The 12643-nt window shown below is 36.0% G+C and overlaps 1 protein-coding gene across 1 annotated transcript in view; it reads right to left on the reverse strand.

The window, feature by feature from the left end:
- Positions 1-735: 735 nt before the first annotated feature.
- Positions 736-12643, reverse strand: part of SNX18 (sorting nexin 18) — a 34359-nt gene continuing 22451 nt past the window's right edge. The window contains exon 2 of the mRNA XM_044663997.1: positions 736-1411. Coding sequence (XP_044519932.1) covers positions 1158-1411 — 254 coding nt within the window. The 3' untranslated portion in view covers positions 736-1157. The remainder of the gene's footprint in view (positions 1412-12643) is intronic.

Consider the following 12643-nt stretch of genomic DNA (forward strand, 5'->3'; position numbering starts at 1 on the left):
GTTTCTCTTCAGCATCTGGAATAGTAGAAATCATGTCTGGTCCCTCCTAATTCAACCAAAGCTACTTTTAAATAATTATAGTACTATACTTTATAGACATCCCTGAAAGTTTTTGATTGAGTAAGCCAGTGAATCACAGTGGAGTCTCAGGTCAATTATTTAACAGTGTAGCTCCATTTTAAAATTATAATGAATATCTGAACAATGAGAGAAATACTTTTAAACTTAAAAAGAAGAAAAAACCTAGTGAGTGGTCACCAAATCTGTTTGTTTGTTTGTTTTTTTATCCCCTGATTTGAATTCTCTTCTTCATTTATAAGACAGTTCCCCAAATCTTCACTCAAGAGTTTTGAGTTATAATTTAGTGAAGAGGCTTATATGCTACCATATCATATAAGGGACTACAGTGGCACAATGTTCTTGCTTCTTGGTACACATAATAAATAGTCTTCACATCCAGAGACGAGCATTGGTTCCAGATCCTACATTTTCAGACAGCATTTTGTCAGGAGATAATAATACTTGCTGTGCAAGATGATGACAGCTGATTGCTTTTCCAGTCAATGAGGTTATTGGACTGTCATTTATATGCACTGACCCTTCATTCTTTCAATCATAGAAATGTGGCTTACTAAAAAAAAAAAAAAAAAAAGAAAAAGAAAGATCGAAAGGAAAAAAAAAACAAGAGTCTAAAGGCACAAAGTCGCATAGCTGCTCTAGGAGGAGTTTGTAAACAGAGAATTGGTTGAATTTAGATAATCCAAATCTACAAGAATAAAAAGGCATCCAAAGTAGGCTTTTAACTAGCCAGCTTCTTTGAGACCCTTAATGGGTTTTGAGGTCTACAAAGTATGCACTAAAATACCCATACTTCAAAAAGCAATAAGGCAAATAGTATAATCATTATTCCAAAAGTTACAATGGTAGTGTAGGCATACATAGTATAATTTAGCTACAATGTGTGGTACTGTTTCTATTACATAACCATATTAACTGTTTCTTTCCTACATAATTATATATTCAGCTGGGTTCCAGTTGAACACAAAACCATCCTTGTACCACCACTGACAGTTGGCAAGAGTTCTTTGACAGCAGTTATTTTTACTCTGTTTAAATCACCCTCAAACTGAGGGAAGTTAGAATTCAAAGTTCAGATATTAAACACTATCATACTTGTGAAGAGCCTCTTCCAGCTTTTGTGTCACTTTTTGGAAAAATATTATTTGCTGCTGTAAGAAATGCTGCATCTGTGATTTGAAGTCTCTCACTCGAATTTGATGGAAGTGGTGAATTTCAGCCAAAGTGGCAAAAGAAATTGTATTACAGCGATCCTGAATGCCGTCGGCCTTTTGGACTTCCATTTTCCCTTCTTCCACATGTCGTTTACTCTCCTTTACTTTGGTAAGAGCTCCTGTCATCAAGAGAAAATGAATGTTAAAGAAGGAAGCATTTTATAGTAATATTACCTGAATCTAATCATCCTACACTATCATAACATAATTATTTATTATATTGAATCTTTAAATACTACAAAGATTTTCCTAAAATATTTTAAAATTCTTAGAAACTTGATTGGATGCCTGTATTTGTGTATAAAACCCATCATTTTTGTGATCTCACTTTCAGAGTACACCATTTTACAGGAGACTGATTTTCTCTATCAGAATTGATCTCTCGAGTAGAAACTAATGAAAATGATTACAAAACACCAAGCACAGGAAGAATGTCTCTCTTTAGCTCCAATCCCACATCACCAACTGCCTATTTGGCATTTCAAAATGGATGTGTCAGAGCAATTTCAAATTTATTATTTCCAAAACAGAGTTCCTCATTCACAAAACCCATCCCTCTTCAACCAGCCTTCTAAATGCCCAGATTTTCGACCCAAGAATTAGCTTTGACTCCTGTCTTCCCCTTATTTCTGTCTCCAATCAGTCTGAAACACATCATGAATAAAGCATCGAATAGTGAGCATAGCACCTCCCTCACAAAGGTTCTGTGAGGATAAATTGAGATATTTGTAAAAGAGGTCAGCACAGTGTCTGTACATATTAGGCATCATATAAATAAGTGCCTATTCCCTTCCCATCTCCTTCTAATGTGATATGAATCCAATGTAGTTCTTCTTGCTCCACCTCATCCAAATATCCTTAGGTGTCTTGGATGTCTTTTCTGGTGTTAGTTAAAAGCTAGTTGCTTTCAACATATAATGACCATTCCAATTCTCTCAGAATTACTCCTGCACATTTCAAGGTTGTTGCAACATGCCAGAAATACCATCTGGGACTGTAATCCAGGTGTGACAAGATGGAAATGAAAAAACGACTGCAAGGGTAGCAATAGAAATGGTGAGGAAGGGGTGAATTAGAGACACTTAGAGAAACAAAAGTTTTAGAATAATAGTTTTAGACCTGAAAGGAACTTTTTAACAGGTCAACTAGCTTAAATACTCCATTTTATAGATGATGAAACTGGTTAAATGACTTGTTCCAAGTCACACAGGTAGTTAGTAGAAAATTCAAGCCTATAACTTGGTTCTCATGACTCCTAGAGTCTGATTCTCTTTCCAATTACATCATGCTCATACAGCTAGAATACTGGTCAATAGTAATAAACCACACTAAATTACACATGCTCAGTTTTGATACCTTCTTTTTTTAAAACCCTTACTTTCTGATTTAGAATCAATACTGTCTATTGGTTTCCAAGGCAGAGAGCATTAGGGGCTAGACAATGGGGATTAAGTGACTGGCCCAGGGTCACCAGCTAGAAAGTGAAGTGTCTTGAGTTCTGATTTGAACCAAAGACCTCCCAGCTCTAGGCCTGGCTCTCAATCCATTGAGCCACCCAGCTGCCCCAATACTTTCAAAAAGGAAAAGAAAGAGTTTCATAACTTCCTTAACAGCAGATTTATTGCCATGGTTATACTTGAACAGATTTTTGAGCTTTCTGCATTTTAAAATCCTATCTTACTTATTTAATAACTTGAGAATTTACATTCCCCATTCAGAAGTTGAAGTGTATTCATTCATAATGAAAAGTAAAAATTAAGAAAGTAAATGAGAACACAGAATGGTGAAATACAAGATGAATTAATTAAGGAGGGCAAAATGAAAGGAAACTAAAACACTGACAAAGGAGAAAAAACAAGAAGGCTATTTGGAAAACTTAGATCCCACAAAGGATGATAAGATATGATGGTGAAACAACTTTTGATCCACAAAACAAAACATATGGATTGTACAGCCCTCAAATGATCACTTAAATTGCTGGTTGTTACTAAATAAATAAGGGAAAAGCCAACATGAAATTTCAGTAAGATGCACTATTTTCTCTTCAAATAGTAATCCTTATCTTAAGGAGTAAAAAAGTGTGTGTCTGTGGGAAAGAGTCAAGTCAACTAGGTTCAATTAAAACATTCTCCTGGGTACAAAACAAATCACTATAGGCTAAATTCCTTTCAGAACTGAACTCAGTAATGACTCTTGGTCAATGTATTTAAAATTTTTAGGGCATTTAAAAAATACCATTTACCACACCTGGTACGTTATTGAGTATTTTGGGATTTGACATATCTGAGGAAAACTATAATCAAGCCTAAAGACAACAGTGCAAAGAAACAAATGATTTCCAAGTTACAGTTCAGAGGTTAATTTTTTTGGTATTGTGTATTTTGGTATTGTGAAATTTTCATAGTCCTCCTCAGAATGATGCATGAAAAATACATATGATTTCAAAGGAAACCAATCATTGAAATATAGTGATCAAACTGTTGGGGAGGGTTTTTCACAGACTTCATTTAAGCACCTCTCTTACAGCTTCTCTCACCATCTTACTAGGAAGTTGGGTAATTTTTTTTAAAACTCTTTGAACATCTGCATCAAAATTCTGCACACTTCTGTACAACTGTTCTATGAAAACTTTTACTGTATTCAATGAATGGCAAAAGATTATTTTGAATGCAAAGGAAGATTTTAGGACTAATTTCTTCCAAAAAGAGATTTGCGTGGCAGATGTAACTACTAAATATTGCTATTTTGAAAGTCTAACATTAATCAGACTAAAGAGAAGTAAGACTTGTAAGTAACAAATAAAAATTGGAAATACACCCTATAATACTACCAGCATACTTTTTTAAGCTATTAAATCTTATACTTCCAGACACACATTTTTTTCGATTTAAAAGATTAGAAATTAATTTTAGTCCGGATAAGTTGAAAAATAGTCTAAAAACAAGATGAATTATGAATATTCACAGCATAATTAAGATTATTCAATTTCCTTTTATAATCCTTTTTTATTTTGTTATTTGTGAATGTAGGAGCAAAGGAAGATGTCTAATTAATTGTATTTAAGTGTGTGCCTGTCAAGTGTTACACTATGTTTAATGGGAGATAACAATAAAGTATATCCCAAGTCATCTGCAAGAGACCAAACAGAGAAATGGAAATCCTTCTGATATTCCCTTAATTACTAACAAGCATTATTTAGAGAGGAAAACTGCTAGAAACAAAATAAAGGCCAAAAACCTATTGCTGTTCACAAAGACTTCTTAGGGAGTTATGACTGCCTTTTAAAACAGATTATTAGCTTTCCAGGTTCCTCACATCTTTTTGAACTGAATTGCACTTCTCTGCTACCCTCTAGCCCAGTGATGGGCAAACTTTTTAAAGAGGGGGCCAAAGGAAAGGAAATGTTCAAGTCTGTCAGTCTGTTTCTAAGGCAACTGTTTCGAAGTTTCATTGTATTGTACCCTACTCATTGTATTCATCAGATTAGGAATAATGTTGTGAGGCTGAATAGAACATTTCAGGGGGTTGCATCTGGCCCACAAGATGTAGTTTGCCCATCACTGCTCTAGCCCACAAGGCCCAAGTAGAAAAATAAGAAATCCTGGTCACTAGAAATGAACCAATTACCTTTCCCTCAACCCCAAAGCAGTAGCTTCTCATCCTAAAACACCACACCAGCTGAAGTAGTGGTGGAATAAACTGAACGAAAAGGCATTTGTTAAGCACTTACTAGGTGAAAGGTGCCTAGCTCAATGTAAGTACTTATTAAAAGCTAATTGGCTGCTTGGAGTTATCAAGAATTCTGGAAGAGTTACCTGGCAAAGGCAAATGCAATCATCCATAATACCAAATAAGAAAACTTCCTGGAAAATGTCCAGTTCCCAGGTTCAGTCTTAGAAAGACAGTAGTTTAATTCCCGTAACAGGTGACCTAATAGTGGAATTTTCTAAGAATCTTCTCTATAACAGAACCAAATTCAAGAGTTCTGGAATCAGGCCTTCTAGCTAGCTTTAGGGACTGCCTCAAAAGTAATCCTCAATTTTGAAAGTTTGGGGATTTGGTCTTCTAATTTTTTTTTTAAAGGAATAACCTTTTAACTTCCTTGCTATATACCCTGAATTCAGTAGACAATTCAATCCAAGGGTAACAGGAGATGGATTTAATTAATGTTCACAATGATGACTCTAAGCTGTTATAGTCATCTGAATCATACAATGAAAAAAATATGCTCTGTATTGAAAAATGCAACTAACCACATCACTCCATTCCATGAGTATTTCAAACAAGATCTTTCTAAGGTTAACAAATGTCACTAATAATTCTGCAGTTCTACTTATCTTTATATATAAAGTTTCTAATCAATTATAGAATGTTTTAGCCTTTTGAAACAATCTCTGTTCCTTCCTCTCCCTCATCCCCAAGAAACACATGCATATACACACCCCTCTCTCAGTAGTTGACATGTTATTCCTGGCCTCCTTAGATAGAACTCAGAATATACTTTCCCCTGCAGAAATATTATGAAAAATCATTCAGATGAAACTGAAAAACTTTTAAGTATACCTGCCTGTCGAACAAGCTTTCTGTGGGACAGATAAGAACCTAAACTTTAAACGACCACCTCAGAAATGAAGTCTTAAGAGTATGATCCATTTGTAAATTAAGTTCTACCTGTACATGCCTCTGAGCTTTTCAGATGTGTCACAATAAAAGCAAAGATATATGATATTTTAGTAGCTAGCATCTAAATAATGGGTAACTAGAGGAGGGTAAATTATTAGTTCAGAATAAAAAAAATGTGAGTTGTAATTTCTAGGATTTTTTTAAAACTAAAATCATTTGTATCTGTTTATAAAAAGCAACACAGAGGATAGCTAGTTCTAACTATATTCCAATAACATAATATCTTTCAAAAATTCTTTTCATTTTACTAAATTTTTCATAAAGCCCAAATTCTGGAAATAAAGCCTAGAGAAAAAAAAAGAGGCCCACATTTTCATGACTGCCATCATCACAAAAATGACCAAAAGCTTTCAAAGGACTACTTGTTACATTGCTTATTTGAAAGAAATATATCCTACTTAATATGATCAAACATATTTATCTAAATCCAAGAATGGGCAATACTGAAGAAACGAAAGTTTTCACAGTTCAGATCATAGTGAAACAAGGTTGTTCACTGTCATCATTATTATAACATGGTATTAGAAAGATTAGCTATAGCATTATGAAAAATAAGTTTATGAGTTTATGGTCACAAAAAGCAAAATTAAGAATAAGATTTAAAAAACCAAGAAAAGATTAGAAAACCCAAGAGAATCAGCCAAAAAAACATTAAATGTGGTAATAAATAACTTTGACAGAGTAGCAGAATATTTTAGTCCCAAATTCAAAAGATCATTAGCATTTCTGTACATTACTAACATGATGCAGGAAGAATGCATAAAAAAAAAGAATGCCCTTTAAAATGTCTTAAATACATTAAATATATGGGAGTTAATCTACAAAGACACACAAAGGACTTCTAAATAAAACTACAGAACAATTTTTACAGAAATAAAAGACCCCCTCTTCAAAAATGGAGGGGGTCACACTTCAATCATGTTAAAATAATAAAGACAAAACTACTTACTACTCAAAATAATCTTTGGGTTCAATGAAAATACCAAGGGAAGGGAATACTTTATGTAATTAGAAAATTTAATTCAATTCAATAAGCGTTTCAATACCTACTAAGTAGAAAACACTATGCTAGGTGCTAAAGATACTCCTCTGCACGCAGAAGGTATCCCAATTCCATTTCTGTATGTCTTCTCCAGCATATTCCCACCTCCATCAGCCACACTCACTGACCTCCCCCCCCCTCTTCTTCCCTACTGCCTATAAACCTGACCATATCTCTCTACCATTCTTGAAAAACTCACTTGATATGTTCATTTCCCACAATCATCCCATGTCTCTCTTCCCTTTCCTGTTTAAACTCCTTGAGAAGACAGTCTATAATTAGGCCTCCACCTCTCTCATTTGCTTAACAAGATCTCTACTTTGCTTCCAGCCTCACCATTCTATAAGAACTCTCTCCAAGGTAACCAAGGACTTCTTAAATCCCAAATCTACCTTTTTTCAGGCTGCATCTTTTCTGACCTCTCTGCAGCCTGTGACACTATTAGATAATCTTTTCCTTGATACTTTCTTCTATCCAAGTTTGACTCTATCTGTTGGTTCCTTCTCAACCTCCTTTGCTGGAACTTCATCCAGGTGGCACCTTCTAAGAATGGGTGTCCACCAGGGCGTTGTTCTCTTCTCCCTTTATAGTACTTCCCTAGGTGATCTCAGCAGCTCCTAAAATTGTCTTATTGCTGGTGATTCTCAGATTTACTTATACAGTCAGACTAATTTCCAGACTTGCATGTCTAAGTGCCTATTAGACACTTCAAAATGGTTATCCCATAAAATTTCTAAAACTGAACCCATTTTTCCCTCCACCCCCACTTCCAAACATTCTAATTACTACTGGAGGTATCACATCCATTCAGTCATCCCCTCCCCCTCCAGCTCTCAATCTAAATGACATCTTTGACTCCTTAGTCTTTCATCCCACCTCTCATATCCAATCCTGTTACCAAGGCCTATCAATTTTGTATTTTGCCTTTCTAGCATCTCTCACACATACTCCCTCCTCTCCTTTGACTTGCTACCACCCTGGTGCAGGCCCTCATCTCTCATGCCTCAAATACTGCAATAGTCTGATGACTGTTAAATCAGCTTAACACAGTCTTTCCCCACTCTAATCCATTCTCTACTCAGCTGTCCAAGTGAGCTTCCTAAAGCAAACCAGACCATGTTACTCACTGTTCAAAACTCTATTGGGGAGCAGCTGGGGGACTCAGTGGATTGAAAGCTAGGCCTAGAGCAGGGGCCGGCAACCTTTTTGGCCGTGAGAGCCATAAATGCCACATTCTTAAAAATGTAATTTAATGTAATTTCGTGAGAGCCATACAGTGCTCACAGTGCGCGCTCCTGTAACAGTGCCTGTAAAAAAATTGACTTTATGGCTCCTGCAGAAAGAGCCATATCTGGCCCTCAAAAGAGCCATACATTGCCGACCCCTGGCCTAGAGACAGGAAGTCCTAGGTTCAATTCTGGCCATAGACACTTCCTAGCTGTGTGACCCTGGGCAAGTCACTTAATCCCCATTGCCAAGCCCTTACTGCTCTTCTGTTTTAGAACCAATACCCAGTAAGGGTTTAAAAAAAACCAAAACTCTGTTGGCTCCCTATCACCTCCAAGATTAAATATAAAATCCTCTGTTTAGTGTTCATCAAAGCCCTTCATTACCTAGGGACCCCTCACCTTTCTAGTCTTCCTAAAATTTATATACAAATGACCCTGGTCTCCTTGCTGTTTCTTGAACAAGATACTCCATCACCAGATTCCAAGAATTTTCAGTAGTTGTCCCAGGGTAGAATGCTCTCTTTCCTTATCTCAGACTCTAAGTTTTCCTGTCTTCCTTTATTTGCAGCTAAAGTCTCACCTAAAAAAATTTTTAAAGCCTTTCCTAATGCCCCTTAATGTCTTCCATTTTCAGGTCACCCTCAATTTATCCCCAATACAGCTTATTTGTGTATATGTGTTCTTTTCATGGTATCTCTCCCTCATTAGACTGAGCTTTTTGAGATCAGGGACTCTCTTTCGACTTTCTTTGTATCTCCAGGGCTAAGTATGGTGTCTGGCACACAGTAGGCACTTAATGCTTATTGACTGATAGCCATTTGGGGAGGACTAATTTAGATGTAAGTCCGTCTACATTTATAATTTTCCTTGGAGATGACAGATTTATTTACAATGGTGAATCAGAGTATGCACAAAGAAGGTTAAATAATATTTACATACTTGGCTTACTAAGGCAGAGAAGCATGCTTCGTAATTTCAAAAAACATAGGTACATAGTATTTTGTTTAAAAATTTGTTAAAAAATTTTTTTTACTCACTTAGAAATCTCATTCTCTCATGCCACGCAATAAAAACTAGGTTTTTTAATATATGGCTAGTCTCTCTGTGGATTAAATGCTACCTTTATAAGTCTGTGAATTATATTTCAAAATGAAAGAATTCTTATAATCTTTATATATTATCAGAATTTTAAAAGCTCATTGAAGATTATTTAAGTATAATACAATGATAATACGATTAGTATATAGATTCTGTCAAACCTTGGTTCAAAACTACCCCTTCAAATATAATTTATATCATTAAAGCTGAGATAGAGCATAATTATTCTATAAGGCATGTGTTGCTTATTTTCCAACACCACAGCCATTCAGGAATTGTTGTTTTTTATCTATAGGTAAACCGCAAACACAGTTTGATTCCACAGGAAAACAAAATTTAAATAATTTTGTTTGAGATGAATAACTTAAGCCTATATTTATATAAGTACTAGGTGAAGCCACTACAAAAATTTCCATTTAGTTATTTACTTAACAGAAAATGAATCTGTGTTTTTAAGATAGATCTTAATGGCAAACAGTTGATTTTTACTTTTCTTAAATTAAGTTAACATTCTTTATTAATTTCTCAACTTTAAGACAGAAACATAGGTAGTTTCATGTTGAAAACTAAGGTTTGGTTTTTCACTTTGAGAATTCTTCAGTATTATATAAAATGGCATGACCTATTAACCATATAAGAAGGATTACAGTCTCTCTTAATTAAAAAAAATATATCTATTTGATGGAAAATTACTACCTAATACAAAATTGAATTCAGTTTTTTGCCTGGGTCTCTCTTACATGTTATTTTTCCTTCTACTTAAAAATGGCAACCATTGTTCCAAGGACAAGTAAGGCAGGACAAGAGGAGGCATAACAGAAGAAACAAATTAGGGAGGAAGGAGATAAGAGGAGAAAAAAACCTGTTTTTCCTCATTCCATTACAATCATGCAATATTGAGATAAAATGCTCATTTGGTTGCTAGTGTTTATTTCATCTATCTCATCACTCCTCTCTCCACCCTCCTCTTCCAGACTATTTCATATACTACTTATTTGTTTCTTCTCCCCACTTCTTTCCTGTTTTAACATCTCTTCATCTGGCTCACTCCTAAACCAATTCTTAATCCTCACTGCCACCTCTGGCCCTTCCCCTAACCTCCCTTTCAGCCCCATGCAACCTTGAACTTATAGCTAACTAATTCAATTATACACCACTGTCCTTTGCCCTTGAACTCCCTAGAACCCTAGTCTTACATACCCTGCCAATCTTCTAAGTGAAATCACCACCCCAATATATCTTTCTTCCTGTGCTGCATTCCTACTACCATGATTGTAAGTTGCTTTTTCTGGTGAGATCACAATAGCTACAGAAGACTAAGAAAAATCTGTGCCACTGTCAAATAAGTCAACACCAGAAATTGATAGGATTTTTTTTTTATCAATGTAAGTGGCATTTAAAAAATCATTACCATTGCTTTTGCTACTGCTGTATCCTAAAGATCATAGGACCTTTCTATCTGACTTTCAGCAGAAACCTTTGATATGTGATGTCTACCCCTTTAGAATGTGGGTTCCCAGAGAGTATCCTAACATTCATCACTGTGTGTTATATACAGTAAAAGCTAAGTAAATGCCTTTTCATTCATTTATTCATATTATGTTGACTTGTCCACTAAAAATGTGATACCTAATTTCAAACTGGGCTTTATCACATTCAGAAAAACTTTTATTCCCTTAAAACTTTCTCTGTTCTCCTTTCTTTCAGCAGGTAGTTTCATTTCCTACTGTGAGAGACAATAGAGGCCATCCACTCTGGACTCTTCCTTTCATAACTCAAAACCCTCAGTATTTTCACACATCCCTTTCTCCCCTTACCTTTTGTCTCCAGGGAAAAAATAAAATGGCCTTATTTCCACTAAGGCAAACCCTTCTCCACAAGTGCATCTAGATCGCTTCACTTAGGTGTCATCTGCTAGGAACATGCCACAGAAATCATTTCCTCTCTCACTCTCATTTTCAAACTTTCTTTTGTCTGCAAGTTCTTATTCTATTACCAAAACAAACAATCCCTCAGGTCATCTGGGGGAGGGAGGGAGGGAAGGAAACAACCCCTCCCTAGATCCTGCCATCCCTACAAGCAATCTATTGTCTTTTATATCCTTTCCCTTTCCCAAATTCCTAGAAGAAACAACAGCCAGAAGATAAGCCTTACCACCCTTCAATCCCTGCTAATCTGCTTTTTAACTCCGAGGGACTGAGGTCAACAATCTCTTAAATATCAAATATGGCAAACAGCCTTTTCTAAATCTTTACCTTCCTTAGATGCCCTGAAGCTTTAGAAACTTCTGACAACTGGTTACTCCTGGATACTCTCTTTTCCCTTGCACTGACAACTGGTTACTCCTGGATACTCTCTTTTCCCTTGCATTCCATGACACTACGGTCTCTTGATTTTTCATATCTGATTATTCTTTCTGTAGCTCCTTTACTGTTTCCTGGTTATCCAGTTAATATCCCATAGAGACTTTTTTTTTTTTTAAACCCTTGTACTTCGGTGTATTGTCTCATAGGTGGAAGATTGGTAAGGGTGGGCAATGGGGGTCAAGTGACTTGCCCAGGGTCACACAGCTGGGAAGTGGCTGAGGCCAGGTTTGAACCTAGGACCTCCTGTCTCTAGGCCTGACTCTCACTCCACTGAGCTACCCAGCTGCCCCTCCCATAGAGACTTCTAATGAAAAGTATTCCAGAGTTTATTAGCTGCCTGCCCATCACTTCCAAACTTCTCTCTATGTGGAACCACTATCCTTCTAGACACCCAGAATAATGGAGAGGCTTGCTATTTCCTTCTCCAGCTCATTTTACAGTTGAGAAAATTGAGGCAAACAAGAAAATAGAAATATGAAATTAGGTATTTAGCGTTTCAAGAAATCCAATCCAATCCTCTCTTTTTATGGATAAGCAAACTAAAGCTCATGAGACTAAGGCTTTTTGCAGGGCCACACAGTTAGGTTTTGAACTCAGGTCCAACTAACTCAAATACACAGTGCTCTTTCCACTATGTTACACTATCCTGAGTAATAAAAAAGAAAAAGAGCATCCTTAACCTCCAGGAGCTTGCTAGGAGTGAGGGGTGGGGCACAAAACAAGTCTGACTTAAATAAATTCAAAATATCTGCAAAGTAAATTCAATAAGTTTGCCATGCAAATACAATATTAATGTAAGGTAACCACAGCCACTAGTATATGGGGGGATTGGGAAAGGTATCATGAGGTAACAGCATGTGAGCCAAACTTTGAAAGAAGCTAGAGATTATAAAAAAATGGAGGTGAGGAGGGAATGCATTCCATGTATAAGGG

The sequence above is a fragment of the Gracilinanus agilis genome, chromosome 1 (genome assembly GCF_016433145.1).
Source record: "Gracilinanus agilis isolate LMUSP501 chromosome 1, AgileGrace, whole genome shotgun sequence".
Classification (NCBI taxonomy): domain Eukaryota; kingdom Metazoa; phylum Chordata; class Mammalia; order Didelphimorphia; family Didelphidae; genus Gracilinanus; species Gracilinanus agilis.